Source organism: Gasterosteus aculeatus, chromosome 3, assembly GCF_964276395.1.
Source record: "Gasterosteus aculeatus chromosome 3, fGasAcu3.hap1.1, whole genome shotgun sequence".
Lineage (NCBI taxonomy): Eukaryota > Metazoa > Chordata > Actinopteri > Perciformes > Gasterosteidae > Gasterosteus > Gasterosteus aculeatus.
In genome coordinates, this window is record NC_135690.1 from 18,754,981 (window position 1) to 18,769,347 (window position 14,367).

At 44.9% G+C, this 14,367-nt stretch overlaps 1 protein-coding gene across 8 annotated transcripts in view; it reads right to left on the bottom strand.

Moving 5' to 3' along the window:
- rasal2 (RAS protein activator like 2) overlaps positions 1–12,875 on the bottom strand; it is a 26,088-nt gene extending 13,213 nt beyond the window's left edge. For 2 of the 8 annotated variants that reach the window (XM_078099998.1, XM_078099999.1), the window contains exons 1-3: positions 12,382–12,825; positions 6,895–7,022; positions 6,351–6,477 (exon numbers count right to left, since the gene is read on the bottom strand). In XM_078099998.1, the coding sequence (XP_077956124.1) occupies positions 6,351–6,477; positions 6,895–7,022; positions 12,382–12,508 (382 nt within the window). In that variant the 5' untranslated portion in view covers positions 12,509–12,825. Of the gene's footprint in view, positions 1–694; positions 794–863; positions 1,046–2,504; positions 2,569–6,350; positions 6,478–6,894; positions 7,023–12,381 lie in introns of those variants that run through there. The other 6 variants (XM_078100006.1, XM_078100004.1, XM_078100000.1 and 3 more) reach the window with 5 other exon arrangements.
- Between the last annotated feature and the right edge of the window lie 1,492 nt (positions 12,876–14,367).

The window sequence follows — 14,367 nt, forward strand, 5'->3', positions numbered from 1 at the left end:
GTCACGTCCTCACATCCTCTTCATGTCACTACACCGTTATTACCAACAACTCACACGCATCAAGCCCCAAATGTGGGAACTTCCGCCGCTGAAAATAGTCCCGACAGTAAAGAGCCTCAGACAGGAAGTGAGAGGTATTCAGGGACGGCACAAAGGTTCTGTTAACTACTACGACCACTGGGTAAGAACCTGTAACCTGAACACATCACTACAGGATGTAATAAATGCTTCATTGCAGCCTGAATATAAATGACCCACGACTCCAGATGTGGGGTTAAATCAGCTGTAAAAATAGAAACAATAACATTACAGTTATTAACGCTCATTAATCGTTTATAACACTGCTTTTTAAATGATAAATAAGGTCGTTCGAATAGTTTATCGGAAGGCAAAACACAATTCCTGACTAGCGTCCGAACGTAAAGAGACGAGGTCACTTCCTCCTCCAACGCCACGGAGACGTCGCGGCAGAGTGAGCGCTGGGAGGAACGCAGCGTCAGTGAACGCAGCATGCAGCAGAGCTGGATCGAGTTGCAGCGGCAGGGCGCATGCAGCGCTGTGAAGGAGGCAGGGGGACAAACTTTCAAGCCCCCCTCCTCCCCCTCCACCACACACACACACACACACACACACACACACACACACACACACACACACACACACACACACACACACACACACACACACACACTACCCGTTAACCCCCCTGGAGGAAGAGGAGCGACGACGGTCCCGTCCATCATCTGCTCCCCTTTCGTTAAAGTTGAGGCAACATGCAGCAGGAAGCCGGGTGTGACACGTGGGTCACATGACACACACACACACACGCACAGAGGAAGAGGAGGAAGAGGAGGAGACGGTACCTCGATCACAGCTATTCCCCATCATCTGAGGAGAGGACACACACACACACACACACACACACAGTCACACCCGATTGGCCGAAGCAGCAGCCACCTGCCGGCCAATGAGGTTACGCTGCAGACGTCCGTCCTCGTCCCGTGAACATTCTCAACTCGTCTCCTCCTCTCGTCTCTCTGTCTCTCCTCAGCACCTCCCCCCTCCCCCCTCGCTCTCCACTCAGCAGTAACTCTAACCCTCTCTATCTTCCTCTCTCACCACGCTGAGTTTTTTCTGCATTTATTCTCTCGCTCACTCTCGTTTCCTTTCCTTCTCCCTTCCCCTTCTTTCCTTCCCTTATCGTCACAGCTCATCTTTTGTTTTTCCCACTTTGCAAAGTATTCTTTGATGCTCGTCCCCTTTAATCCAGGAAGCATAAATAGAATAAACATATTGTTGTGTGGTTAAATCTCTCAGGCGACTAACAGATGAAGTGACCTGCATTGGTTCACTCTGACCACACGAGGGCAGCAGAAACAACAGAGTACCTGAGCAGGTGCTACACAGTTTGGGTTCTTTCTGAATGGAGTTTATCCACCTGTGGCGCTTGTGATTCTGACCTTTGACCCCCCCGGTGCAGCAGTATGAGGAATGCTGAGAATGTTTTGCAGGCCGACACACCTGAGACACCTGAGACAATCTGCTGCTCACAAAAGCCTTTGTTTCACACCTTCAGTTCTCAGAGAGCCTGAAGGCATCACAGAATGAGCGTAGACGTACAGACGTAAACGGCATCATGTGTTAACAGAATAACACGACAACAGGATCCTCTCAAGAGGTCACGTCACTGCCCTCCAGAGCACCTTTGTTACCAGGTACGTGCACAAGTACTGAGCTTGAGTACACACGTGTGGTACTTGTACTCCTTCCTACTTATACATTACATTACATCACATTACATCACACTACAGGTCATTCAGCAGACGCTTTTATCCAAAGCGACTTACATCACACTTTAAACACACGGCCTTTTCACATTTCTGCCCGGGGAGCAATTAGGGGTCAGGTGTCTTGCTCAGGGGCACTTTGACATGGAACACGGGGCAGCCTGGAATCCAATGTGTATACAATACTACTACTAATAACACCAAATATAATACTTTCACTACATCATTTTACTGATAATAGTTGTTATTTCTGTACTTTTACTAAATACTTTAATAACACTTACTAATAACTAAGTTAAGAATATGTTTTTACTATATTTTACATATAATACTTTTGCTTGTAGTACTTTAATAACGTTTAGTGGATACTGCTTGTTTACTTTTACTTGAATACACTCAGTTCATTATAAAACGTGTACTCTAATATTTTAATAACATTTAACTCCCAATAATACTACTATAGTACTTCACTCTGCTGCGCTTCGGATCGATAACAGACCCGATCAGCTGGCCCGGTTAACCGGAAGTCGTCCGCCTTTGATCGCGGCGCGGATTCCGCGCAGCTTCACGCGCGTTTCGCAAACTGCGAGTAGTTTAAAGTTTAACGTCTGAAGTTTGTGGGGGTCGCGCGGAGCGTCGACGCGCACGCGGACCGTGGTCTCCGCACCGGAAGTGAGTTTGTAATCGATTGGGGAGGTTTAAGGGAGAGCGACTCACCGGGGACGTCCATCGGAGACGCGACCTCAATCAGCTGAGCTCACTTCCGGCCCGGACCCTTCACAATAAAGCTCCTGCTGCAGGACACGTTTTATTCCACTCGGATTTGAAATATATGATTTTTTCCGATCTCTTTTTTCTTGCATTTCTTGTCATTATCTTGTACATTATTGTTTTCTTTCTGCTGTATGGTGTAAATTTACTGTGAGCGGATAGTTAGTTATATTTAATCTTTAAAAAGAAGAGAAGTGAAATAAACAAAATCAGAATAATAAGGGACGTTTTCGTCATCTGAGCTCCAAAAGGCAAATAGATTGAATATATTTGACTGTCAATAATATAGACTAAACTAAATATATAATAATAGACATAATATTTTCAGAACATTATATTTTTAAACATTATATTTTATGTATTATATTTTTTTATAACACTATATTTAGGGTTGCTTTTATTGTGAAGGTGATGTCGCAGGTATGTGTGGGGTTTTATTGTGGCGGGGCAGGCAGGTGGAGAGCTCACTGAGGAATGCAGCAGATCCAGACTCATGAGAGCCGCCACCAGACTACGATGACTCACACACGCTTGTTTTGTTCTGTGGGGTCGTGACCCGCAGCCCGACAGGTGAGGTCACCTGTGCTCTACAGGTAGGAGAGACTCCCATGCACCTCAGTTCCCTGTATTCAGAGCTCTGGTTGGCCCAGGAGGATGAAGAGCTGCAGACGGGTAAGGTGATTAAGTTTATATAACAAGGAGGAAGAGGAGCAGGAGGAAGAAGGCGATATAAGAGATTGTAATTCCTGTTTCCTAATTTCACTTCCCAGCTCATTCCCAACGCACGCCAGTGTGAACTAGAGAGAACTCACTTCATCACCCAGGACTCATTCTGCTTGAAACCAGTAAAACACATATCAAAACCAGTCAGAATACAGCTTTAAAACCAGTATAAATCCCTATTCAGCCTAGAACCAAAACCCAGTGTTTCCCAGTGTGAGCTGACAGCAGCAGGGCAGAGAGCACCAGAGTGACCACTACCCCCCCACCCCCCCCCCCACTGAAACCAGTATGACCTCAATATCATGCATGATTCATTCACTATCAAACAAGCATTAAAACCAGTATAAATGTATAAAACCAGTATAAATCCGGCCTTAAACCCAGTGTAAAACCTTTACTAACCCAGAATAACCCAGAATAACCAGTATCAATAAATCTACTTTCAAACCCAGTTTAGAATAAAGGAGAGTTTAAAATCAAGTACAAAACTATGTTTACATGCTGATTTCATCCCAGTACTCACCCAGTACAAACTGGTCTGTCTGTGTGGGCCGACTGGGCACATTAACATATAAATAACCTCCCCCTCCCTGGGGGGGGGGGGGTGGGGGGGGGGGGGGGGGGGGGGGCTGGGGGGTCAGTGAATAAATGTCGTCCGGTCCCTGAACCGGTTCCCAGCTCTGTGACCCCTGCAGCTCGGGGTGGGAATCCCCTCAGCCAGGCGTCCCACACACAAAGGAGGGGGGGTCAGCGGGGTCAGTGTGCCTCCTTCAAAAGGACACTGGACGCTTTGTCTCCTCTCAGACAGAGACGCTCCCACACGGCAAGAAACTACAGATTTACTCCCCTGACAACATAGAGTACGTGTAGAGTACACGCAGAGTACATGGGGAGTACATGCAGAGTACGTGTAGAGTACACGCAGAGTACATGGGGAGTACACGCAGAGTACGTGTAGAGTACACGCAGAGTACATGGGGAGTACACGCAGAGTACATGTAGAGTACACGCAGAGTACATGGGGAGTACTTGCAGAGTACATGTAGAGTACACGCAGAGTACATGGGGAGTACACGCAGAGTACATGTAGAGTACACGCAGAGTACATGGGGAGTACACGCAGAGTACATGTAGAGTACTTGCAGAGTACATGTAGAGTACATGCAGAGTACATGCAGAGTACATAAAGAGTACTTGCAGAGTACATGTAGAGTACATGCAGAGTACATGCAGAGTACATAAAGAGTACTTGCAGAGTACATGTAGAGTACATAAAGAGTACATAAAGAGTACTTGCAGGGTACATGTAGAGTACATGCAGAGTACACGGGGAGTACATAAAAAGTACATGCAGAGTACATGTGGAGTACACACAGAGTACATGCAGAGAACATGCGGAGTACATGTAGAGTACATGCAGAGTACATGTAGAGTACATGCAGAATAGAGAGTAGTCTCTAAAAACAAATGTAAATCATTAAATGTAGTAATACCGCAGTACAGATATGCTGTTAGAAGTGACAGCCCTGAAGTGCTATCACCATTAAATATACTTAAATCACTTAAATCAATGGTAAAAGTACTCATCACTTCTGCTCGTCAGTCAGTGAAAGAAACAAAGTGAAACAAAGTTTAAAATAATTTTACATCACCAGAAAATAACAGAAGTTGAGGTAAAATTACCAAAACTGAGGAAATGTCCAAAACTACACAATAAACCCCAGACTGTGTTTGTAACAGGAAGTTAAAAGTATAAAGAGGAACTGATTAATGATACATGTAGTACGAGTGGTTTTATTTGAGCCAAAGCGTATTATAAATGTATGTAATATAAACATAGTATACGTGTTGTACGTATGTAGCAAAATTTAAGTATACATTTAATACAAATTTTGTTTGTTTACAACAAATGAGGAATACATGTAGAATAAATGAAGGATACATGTAGAATAAATGTAGAATAAATGAAGAATAAATGTAGAATAAATTAAGGATAAATGTAGAATAAATGTAGAATAAATGAAGGATAAATGTAGAATAAATGAAGGATAAATGTAGAATAAATGAAGGATAAATGAAGGATAAATGTAGAATAAATGAAGGATAAATGTAGAATAGATATAGAATAAATGAAGGATAAATGTAGAATAAATGAAGGATAAATGTAGAATAGATGAAGGATAAATGTAGAATAAATGAAGGATAAATGTAGAATAAATGAAGAATAAATGTAGAATAGATATAGAATAAATGAAGGATAAATGTAGAATAGATGAAGGATAAATGTAGAATAAATGAAGGATAAATGTAGAATAAATGAAGAATAAATGTAGAATAGATATAGAATAAATGAAGGATAAATGTAGAATAAATGAAGGATAAATGTAGAATAGATGAAGGATAAATGTAGAATAAATGAAGGATAAATGTAGAATAAATGAAGAATAAATGTAGAATAGATATAGAATAAATGAAGGATAAATGTAGAATAAATGAAGGATAAATGTAGAATAGATGAAGGATAAATGTAGAATAGATGAAGGATAAATGTAGAATAAATGAAGGATAAATGTAGAATAAATGAAGGATAAATGTAGAATAGATATAGAATAAATGTAGAATAGATGAAGGATAAATGTAGAATAAATGAAGGATAAATGTAGAATAAATGAAGGATAAATGTAGAATAAATGAAGAATAAATGTAGAATAGATATAGAATAAATGAAGGATAAATGTAGAATAAATGAAGGATAAATGTAGAATAGATGAAGGATAAATGTAGAATAAATGAAGGATAAATGTAGAATAAATGAAGAATAAATGTAGAATAGATATAGAATAAATGAAGGATAAATGTAGAATAAATGAAGGATAAATGTAGAATAGATGAAGGATAAATGTAGAATAGATGAAGGATAAATGTAGAATAAATGAAGGATAAATGTTGAATAAATGAAGGATAAATGTAGAATAGATATAGAATAAATGTAGAATAGATGAAGGATAAATGTAGAATAAATGAAGGATAAATGTAGCATAAAAGGCCCAACCTGTTGCAGACTCTTACCTAGCATGGCAGCGGCGCACTCTGCTGGGAACTCTGGGAACTGTCCGTCCGAGGGGACGCTGACGGTTCTGCGTAGACTCCGCCCCTTTGAAGAGTCTGTGGGGCTCACCTGGCTCTCACCTGGAGCCTGGGGGGGTGTGGGTGGGGGTGTGGGGGGGAAAGGGCGGTTTTAAAGTGCTTCACTCATTCCCTTCTTGTTTAGTGGAGATGTGTGTACTGTGTGTACTGTGTGTACTGTGTGTACTGTGTCATCTTACCCCTATTACGAGCAGTTAATCAGGCTAACGTGCATTAAAGCAACATGTGATATTTACGTTCTATTCTGTAATATTTCTCAATTAATACAGACAAACAACTGCCGTCCCTTAATCGTGCCAAATACTACTTTAGTGTAGCTTGCTGTTTTGCGATGGTTTATCATTTATTTATTTAACTTAACTTTTGTTTTGGTGCTATGTTTGATACTACATCTGGTTTTAAAACGGTCTTGCTGCTGCTTCCTTAAAACCTCAATCAATTCCTGAGGGTCTTTCTGGTCTCTGACCTCGTCCTCCTGGTTCAGCAGGATGAGCTGGCTGTCCGTCAAGAGGCAGAACTTCCTCTCCCAAGTCCCGCCCCCGCTGCACGGGCTCTGACCACAGGAGAAGCGGTGAGCCGGAGGACCTTTGACATCTGGGGGCGGAGACGAGACCAAGGACAGCGTTAGGAGACACACACAGAGACGTCCTCATACAGAGGTACTAATACCGTGATGGTCCTCATACAGAGGTACTAATACCGTGATGGTTCTCATACAGAGGTACTAATACCGTGATGGTTCTCATACAGAGGTACTAATACCGTGATGGTCCTCATACAGAGGTACTAATACCGTGATGGTCCTCATACAGAGGTACAAATACCGTGATGGTCCTCATACAGAGGTACTAATACCGTGATGGTCCTCATACAGAGGTACAAATACCGTGATGGTCCTCATACAGAGGTACTAATACCATGATGGTCCTCATACAGAGGTACTAATACCATGATGGTCCTCATACAGAGGTACAAATACCGTGATGGTCCTCATACAGAGGTACTAATACCATGATGGTCCTCATACAGAGGTACAAATACCGTGATGGTCCTCATACAGAGGTACTAATACCATGATGGTCCTCATACAGAGGTACTAATACCATGATGGTCCTCATACAGAGGTACAAATACCGTGATGGTCCTCATACAGAGGTACTAATACCATGATGGTCCTCATACAGAGGTACAAATACCGTGATGGTCCTCATACAGAGGTACTAATACCATGATGGTCCTCATACAGAGGTACTAATACCATGATGGTCCTCATACAGAGGTACTAATACCGTGATGATGCTACGTTCACGTTGTGCGGTTGCGACCCGTCACTCACACTGTAGAACCCTGCTGTCTAACCTGAGTGGTTCTATTGATTGATGATTGAACACTTTCAGGGTCAAAGCCAGTTCAGCTCGTGACCTTCGTCTCCATCTTCTATGAAACATCTATAACAACGTTTAACGTTATGGAGTCACGCAGCTTCCTTCAGGCCAGAAGAAGAATGTGCAGCTTCCTGCAGAAAGCAGCTGAGGAGCATGCAGCCTCTATTTATGGCTGCATGCTCAATCATCCGCGTCACAGCCCCCAACCCCCCCGAGACCTGAGGGAAGTCACACCTGCTGCTGCTCAGGGTCCAGCATCACAGACACTGTCAGCCTGACCAGTGCAGCAGAGAAAACCATGGAAGATACCACATGTACATTTACTTTGTTGTAGTCATTTAGAGACACAATGTGTTTGTATTGTTCTTAATGTTTGTAATGATGCAAAATAACGAGCGGTTAAATTATCTGTTGATTATGTAAATGTGTCAAGAAGTGGACGAAGAAGCCTCCAGTTTGACTGTCGCCATCTTGACAGGTCTCAGCATGTAGCCCCGCCCTAAAGCGTCCCCTGCTTCATGGTCTATTAGAGACCTGTCAATCAGCATGTAGCCCCGCCCTAAAGCGTCCCCTGCTTCATGGTCTATTAGAGACCTGTCAATCAGCATGTAGCCCCGCCCTAAAGCGTCCCCTGCTTCATGGTCTATTAGAGACCTGTCAATCAGCATGTAGCCCCGCCCTAAAGCGTCCCCTGCTTTATGGTCTTTTAGAGACCTGTCAATCAGCGTGTAGCCCCGCCCTAAAGCGTCCCCTGCTTTATGGTCTTTTAGAGACCTGTCAATCAGCATGTAGCCCCGCCCTAAAGCGTCCCCTGCTTCATGGTCTGTTAGAAACCTGTCAATCATGTGTAGCCCCGCCCTAAAGTGTCCCCTGCTTCATGGTCTATTAGAGACCTGTCAATCATGTGGAGAAGTAGAGTCATTTCCTCGTAGACGTCTATGGGAGCAGAGGAGTCGCCCCCTGCTGGTCACTACAGAGAAGTAGAGTCATTTCCTCATAGACGTCTATGGGAGCAGAGGAGTCGCCCCCTGCTGGTCACTACAGAGAAGTAGAGTCATTTCCTCACAGACGTCTATGGGAGCAGAGGAGTCGCCCCCTGCTGGTCACTACAGAGAAGTAGAGTCATTTCCTCATAGACGTCTATGGGAGCAGAGGAGTCGCCCCCTGCTGGTCACTACAGAGAAGTAGAGTCATTTCCTCATAGACGTCTATGGGAGCAGAGGAGTCGCCCCCTGCTGGTCACTACAGAGAAGTAGAGTCATTTCCTCATTGACGTCTATGGGAGCAGAGGAGTCGCCCCCTGCTGGTCACTACAGAGAAGTAGAGTCATTTCCTCATAGACGTCTATGGGAGCAGAGGAGTCGCCCCCTGCTGGTCACTACAGAGAAGTAGAGTCATTTCCTCATAGACGTCTATGGGAGCAGAGGAGTCGCCCCCTGCTGGTCACCACAGAGAAGTAGAGTCATTTCCTCATAGACGTCTATGGGAGCAGAGGAGTCGCCCCCTGCTGGTCACTACACAGGATGCAGCTGTAACACAAGAAGCTTTGATAGAAGCTGCTGCTCCACTTCGTCCAGTTCTCATATTCATCCTCACAGAAAACCAGGAGAGCCTCTGGCTAAAAATACCCAGCAGCTCAAGGGGAGATAAATCAGCCGATGGAAAGGAACGCAGAGGCCCAGAGGCATCCTGGGTAAATCCCCCCCACACACACTCAAAGCTATGTCTCAATTCAAATTATCACATTTAAAAAACAATATTTGGATTTTATACTTTTGATTAAAGTGAAATCATGAAACCCAAATACAACTGACTCCAGAGAAGCGACTAACAAGAATAATAAAAGCTTGTTTGGTCGTGTGGATTTTATTCTACAACATTTACTTTAAAAATCAACAACATGCTTACTGGATTACTATGACGTCATTGGTTAGTTTAGAACGCAAGAAACTAAATCTGTTCAAGACAAATAAAGAAACGTGGATTCAAAATAACCAATAAGCAGTATTGATAAGAGTACTTGAACATGCAGTACTAGTTTATGAAGTTCTTTGAGTAGCCTAATGGATCACCATGGTTACGTTATTAATTATTCATGAACATTATCGTCATCAGAATGACTTCCAGTCCCCGAATAGACGGTAGATTATTTTCGTGCGGTGAAGCCGGACCCTTGTTTTGTTTTGGAGGGGAAATCCTGACCCCCCACCCCCTCCTCCTAACTCCCCCCCCCACACACACACACACACTCCTCCTCCTAACCCCCCCCCTGCACTCCTCCTCCTAACTCCCCCCCCCCCCCCCCCCACACTCCCACAAGGAACTTGCCATTTCCCCTGTGATCAGCCTCCATTGTCCTGCAGACCTGAACCGCCTCACCTGCAGTCAGCTGATGGACTCATTAATAAACAATCAGAAGCAAAATAACAACTTTTATTCTGCAAAGACAAACTGGGCTTAATATATGAAGGGGTTATTTATGTGCTAATGAATGTTGGTGATTAACTGAAGGATGAAGTGGTTATTTATGTAATAATGAATGATGGTGATAAACTGAAGGATGAAGTGGTTATTCATGTGCCAATGAATGTTGGTGATAAACTGAAGGATGAAGTGCTTATTTATGTGCTAATGAATGTTGGTGATAAACTGAAGGATGAAGTGGTTATTCATGTGCTAATGAATGTTGGTGATAAACTGAAGGATGAAGTGGTTATTCATGTGCTAATGAATGTTGGTGATAAACTGAAGGATGAAGTGGTTATTTATGTGCTAATGAATGTTGGTGATAAACTGAAGGATGAAGTGGTTATTCATGTAATAATGAATGTTGGTGATAAACTGAAGGATGAAGTGGTTATTCATGTGCTAATGAATGTTGGTGATAAACTGAAGGATGAAGTGGTTATTTATGTGCTAATGAATGTTGGTGATAAACTGAAGGATGAAGTGGTTATTCATGTGCTAATGAATGTTGGTGATAAACTGAAGGATGAAGTGGTTATTTATGTGCTAATGAATGTTGGTGATAAACTGAAGGATGAAGTGGTTATTCATGTAATAATGAATGTTGGTGATAAACTGAAGGATGAAGTGGTTATTCATGTGCTAATGAATGTTGGTGATAAACTGAAGGATGAAGTGGTTATTTATGTGCTAATGAATGTTGGTGATAAACTGAAGGATGAAGTGGTTATTCATGTGCTTATGAATGTTGGTGATAAACTGAAGGATAAAGTGGTTATTCATGTGCTAATGAATGTTGGTGATAAACTGAAGGATGAAGTGGTTATTCATGTGCTAATGAATGTTGGTGATAAACTGCAGGATGAAGTGGTTATTTATGTGCTAATGAATGTTGGTGATAAACTGCAGGATGAAGTGGTTATTTATATGCTAATGAATGTTGGTGATAAACTGAAGGATGAAGTGGTTATTCATGTGCTAATGAATGTTGGTGATAAACTGAAGGATGAAGTGGTTATTTATGTGCTAATGAATGTTGGTGATAAACTGCAGGATGAAGTGGTTATTTATGTGCTAATGAATGTTGGTGATAAACTGCAGGATGAAGTGGTTATTTATATGCTAATGAATGTTGGTGATAAACTGAAGGATGAAGTGGTTATTCATGTGCTAATGAATGTTGGTGATAAACTGCAGGATGAAGTGGTTATTTATGTGCTAATGAATGTTGGTGATAAGCTGAAGAATGAAGTGGTTATTCATGTGCTAATGAATGTTGGTGATAAACTGAAGGATGAAGTGGTTATTCATGTGCTAATGAATGTTGGTGATAAACTGCAGGATGAAGTGGTGAGTGCGCGTAGCCTCTGAGGAACGTGAGCTGTGATTGGCAGCGAGCCGGAGTCCTGCCGGGTGAGATCACGCTACAAACTGGCTGCTGACATCAGTCTGCCAACATGGGGGGCGGAGCGGGTGGAGCGGGTGGAGCAAACATCCTGACTCCATCCTGCTTCCACAGATACCAGCGCTGCTGCGTTCAGGGCGGGTGGGAACAAACACCACTCCACATTAAAATAACACTCTGAATAAAAAGTGTTCAACTGCTCACAAACAATGTGTGAAGCATTTCTCACGAGACCAGGTGAGAGCGTCCAGACGTCCAACCAGAGACACACAGCGAAGGAGGGAAGGAAGGAGGGAAGGAAGGAAGGAAAGATGTGAGGAAAGGATGAAAAAAGGATGAGAGAAAGAAAGACCAATACCACAAAGTAAAAGTACTTATGCCACTCAGATAAGGTACTATTACCACCACGGAGTAAAAGTAGTTATACCCTGCAGATAACACAGGGAAAAATAACTACACAATATATGTAAATATCTATACGCACAATAAAAGTACTAATACCACAAACTAAAACAACCTGTAACATACGAACCAGGCTGGAGGTGCTGCTATGACCAATGACCTCTGACCTCTCTACAGGTGTTGCCCTGACCAATGACCTCTGACCTCTCTACAGGTGTTGCCCTGACCAATGACCTCTGACCTCGACAGAGCCAGAGGCTCCTTTCCGCGGACAGTGCGCGTGCGCGTGCCTCACCGTAAACCCGGAGCCATCCCTGCTGCTGGGACACGGTGTCCATCAGGATCCGGTCCACCCGGGACTCCAGGAGGCTCGGCCCGCCGCCCTGACAGTCCACGTCGCCCGCCCCCGAGTCCGTGTCCATGTCCGGACTCGCACTCAAACTTCCCCGCGGTGCTCGTGACGAGTCGCTCCCTGCTAGCCGTTAGCCGAGGCTGGCGGTCCGGCAGCCGGGCGGGCTCTTCCTCATCGTCCCGCTCCGCCCAGCGGGCTTTAAACTACCGACCGACCGGCTCCCGGTAGTCGCGGGGCCGCCGCTTTCCTCCCTGCCCGCTGGAAGCCCACCAGAAGCGGCCGCTGCGTCCCGAGTGAGCCGCTGGAAGCGAGAGGACTTTCGGCGTGTCTCCGGCGCGCTGCCGCTGCTCCCGGACTCCGGTCCCCTGAACCCGGGCGCGAGCCCGCGATCGGGCGCGCTCATGGGAGTGAAGTCGAGCGAGAGCGCGCATGGAAGTCTGAGGCAAGCAAAGTGTAAAGGTACTAGTACCACGCAGTAAGAGTACTTGTATCACACAGATAAGTACTACAAAAAGTACGTACTATCAACTGCAAATCGGATCCGTTTTATCTGCTAAAGTCATCTGACTTCTCCTCCTACTTTCTACTGTCCTTCTCCTCCTCCTCCTCACTAAGCATCTTCACCAGAAACCGCTCCACCACTAACTCCATGTGTCTGACCACCTCCTCCTCTCTGTAACTAACTGACTCTGTGCCTGTTCTCCTCCTCTCCCCTCCTCTCCCCTTCTCTCTCCTCCTCTCTCCTCCTCTCTCCTCCCTCTCTCTCCCTCTCTCCTCCTCTCTCCTCCTCTCTCCTCCTCTCTCCTCCTCTCTCCTCCCTCTCTCTCCCTCTCTCCTCCTCTCCCCTCCTCTCCCCTCCTCTCTCTCCCTCTCTCTCCCTCTCTCTCCCTCTCTCCCTCTCTCCTCCTCTGTTCTATCAGCTCTCCCTTCCACTGACTCCTTCTCACTCCTCTGACGCTGCTGCAGAGACTCTCCTCTCTAGACTCTCTGTCCTCCTCTCTAGACTCTCTGACCTCCTCTCTGTCCTCCTCTCTAGACTCTCTGACCTCCTCTCTGTCCTCCTCTCTAGACTCTCTGACCTCCTCTCTGTCCTCCTCTCTGGACTCTCTGTCCTCCTCTCTGGACTCTCTGTCCTCCTCTCTGTCCTCCTCTCTGGACTCTCTGTCCTCCTCTCTGGACTCTCTGTCCTCCTCTCTGTCCTCCTCTCTAGACTCTCTGTCCTCTTATGACCCGACGGGTCAGTAAATCCCCTGCGGCTCCGTGTCGGTCTGATCCGGTGCCATGAGAGCCGCCATGCGAGCATCGGAGAGGAGACGGTGTAAATATAAACAACCTGATGACCTGCTTGAGTTTCAATCTCTTCTCTCCTTTTTCTGCTTCTGTCTCTGCTGCCAAAAGCTCTTTCTACCAATCAGAATCCAATCTTCATTTTCTGACCCCAAGAAACTCTTCTCTATCTTCTCCAACCTCCTCCCTTCTTCTCTAGGAGACTTTGCCAACTACTTTACCAAGAAAATAGCTGACATACGCTCCTCCTTCTCAAACCCACCTCCTCCTACTCGTGTCCCATTGACTTCACCTCTATCGCCCTCACTTCCCTCCTTCACCCTCCTGTCTCCTAACCAAGTTCTTACCCTAGTAACCTCTGCCCGTCCACCACCTGCCCTCTTGACCCCATTCCATCACATCTTCTACACTCCATCGCTCCTGACCTTCTTCCTGTCACCCGTCTCACCAACGACGCTCTGTCATCTGGATGTTTTCACACTTCGTTCCCATCACGTCTGATCTTTAACCAACTCTCCTCCTACGATGGACTCTTCCCTCTGCAGCCTCTTAGTGGCTCAGAGACGTCTCCAGCTCTCAGCTGCTCCTCCATCACCCGACTCCTCCTCCTACATGTACTATATGTACCTGAGATGCACAGTG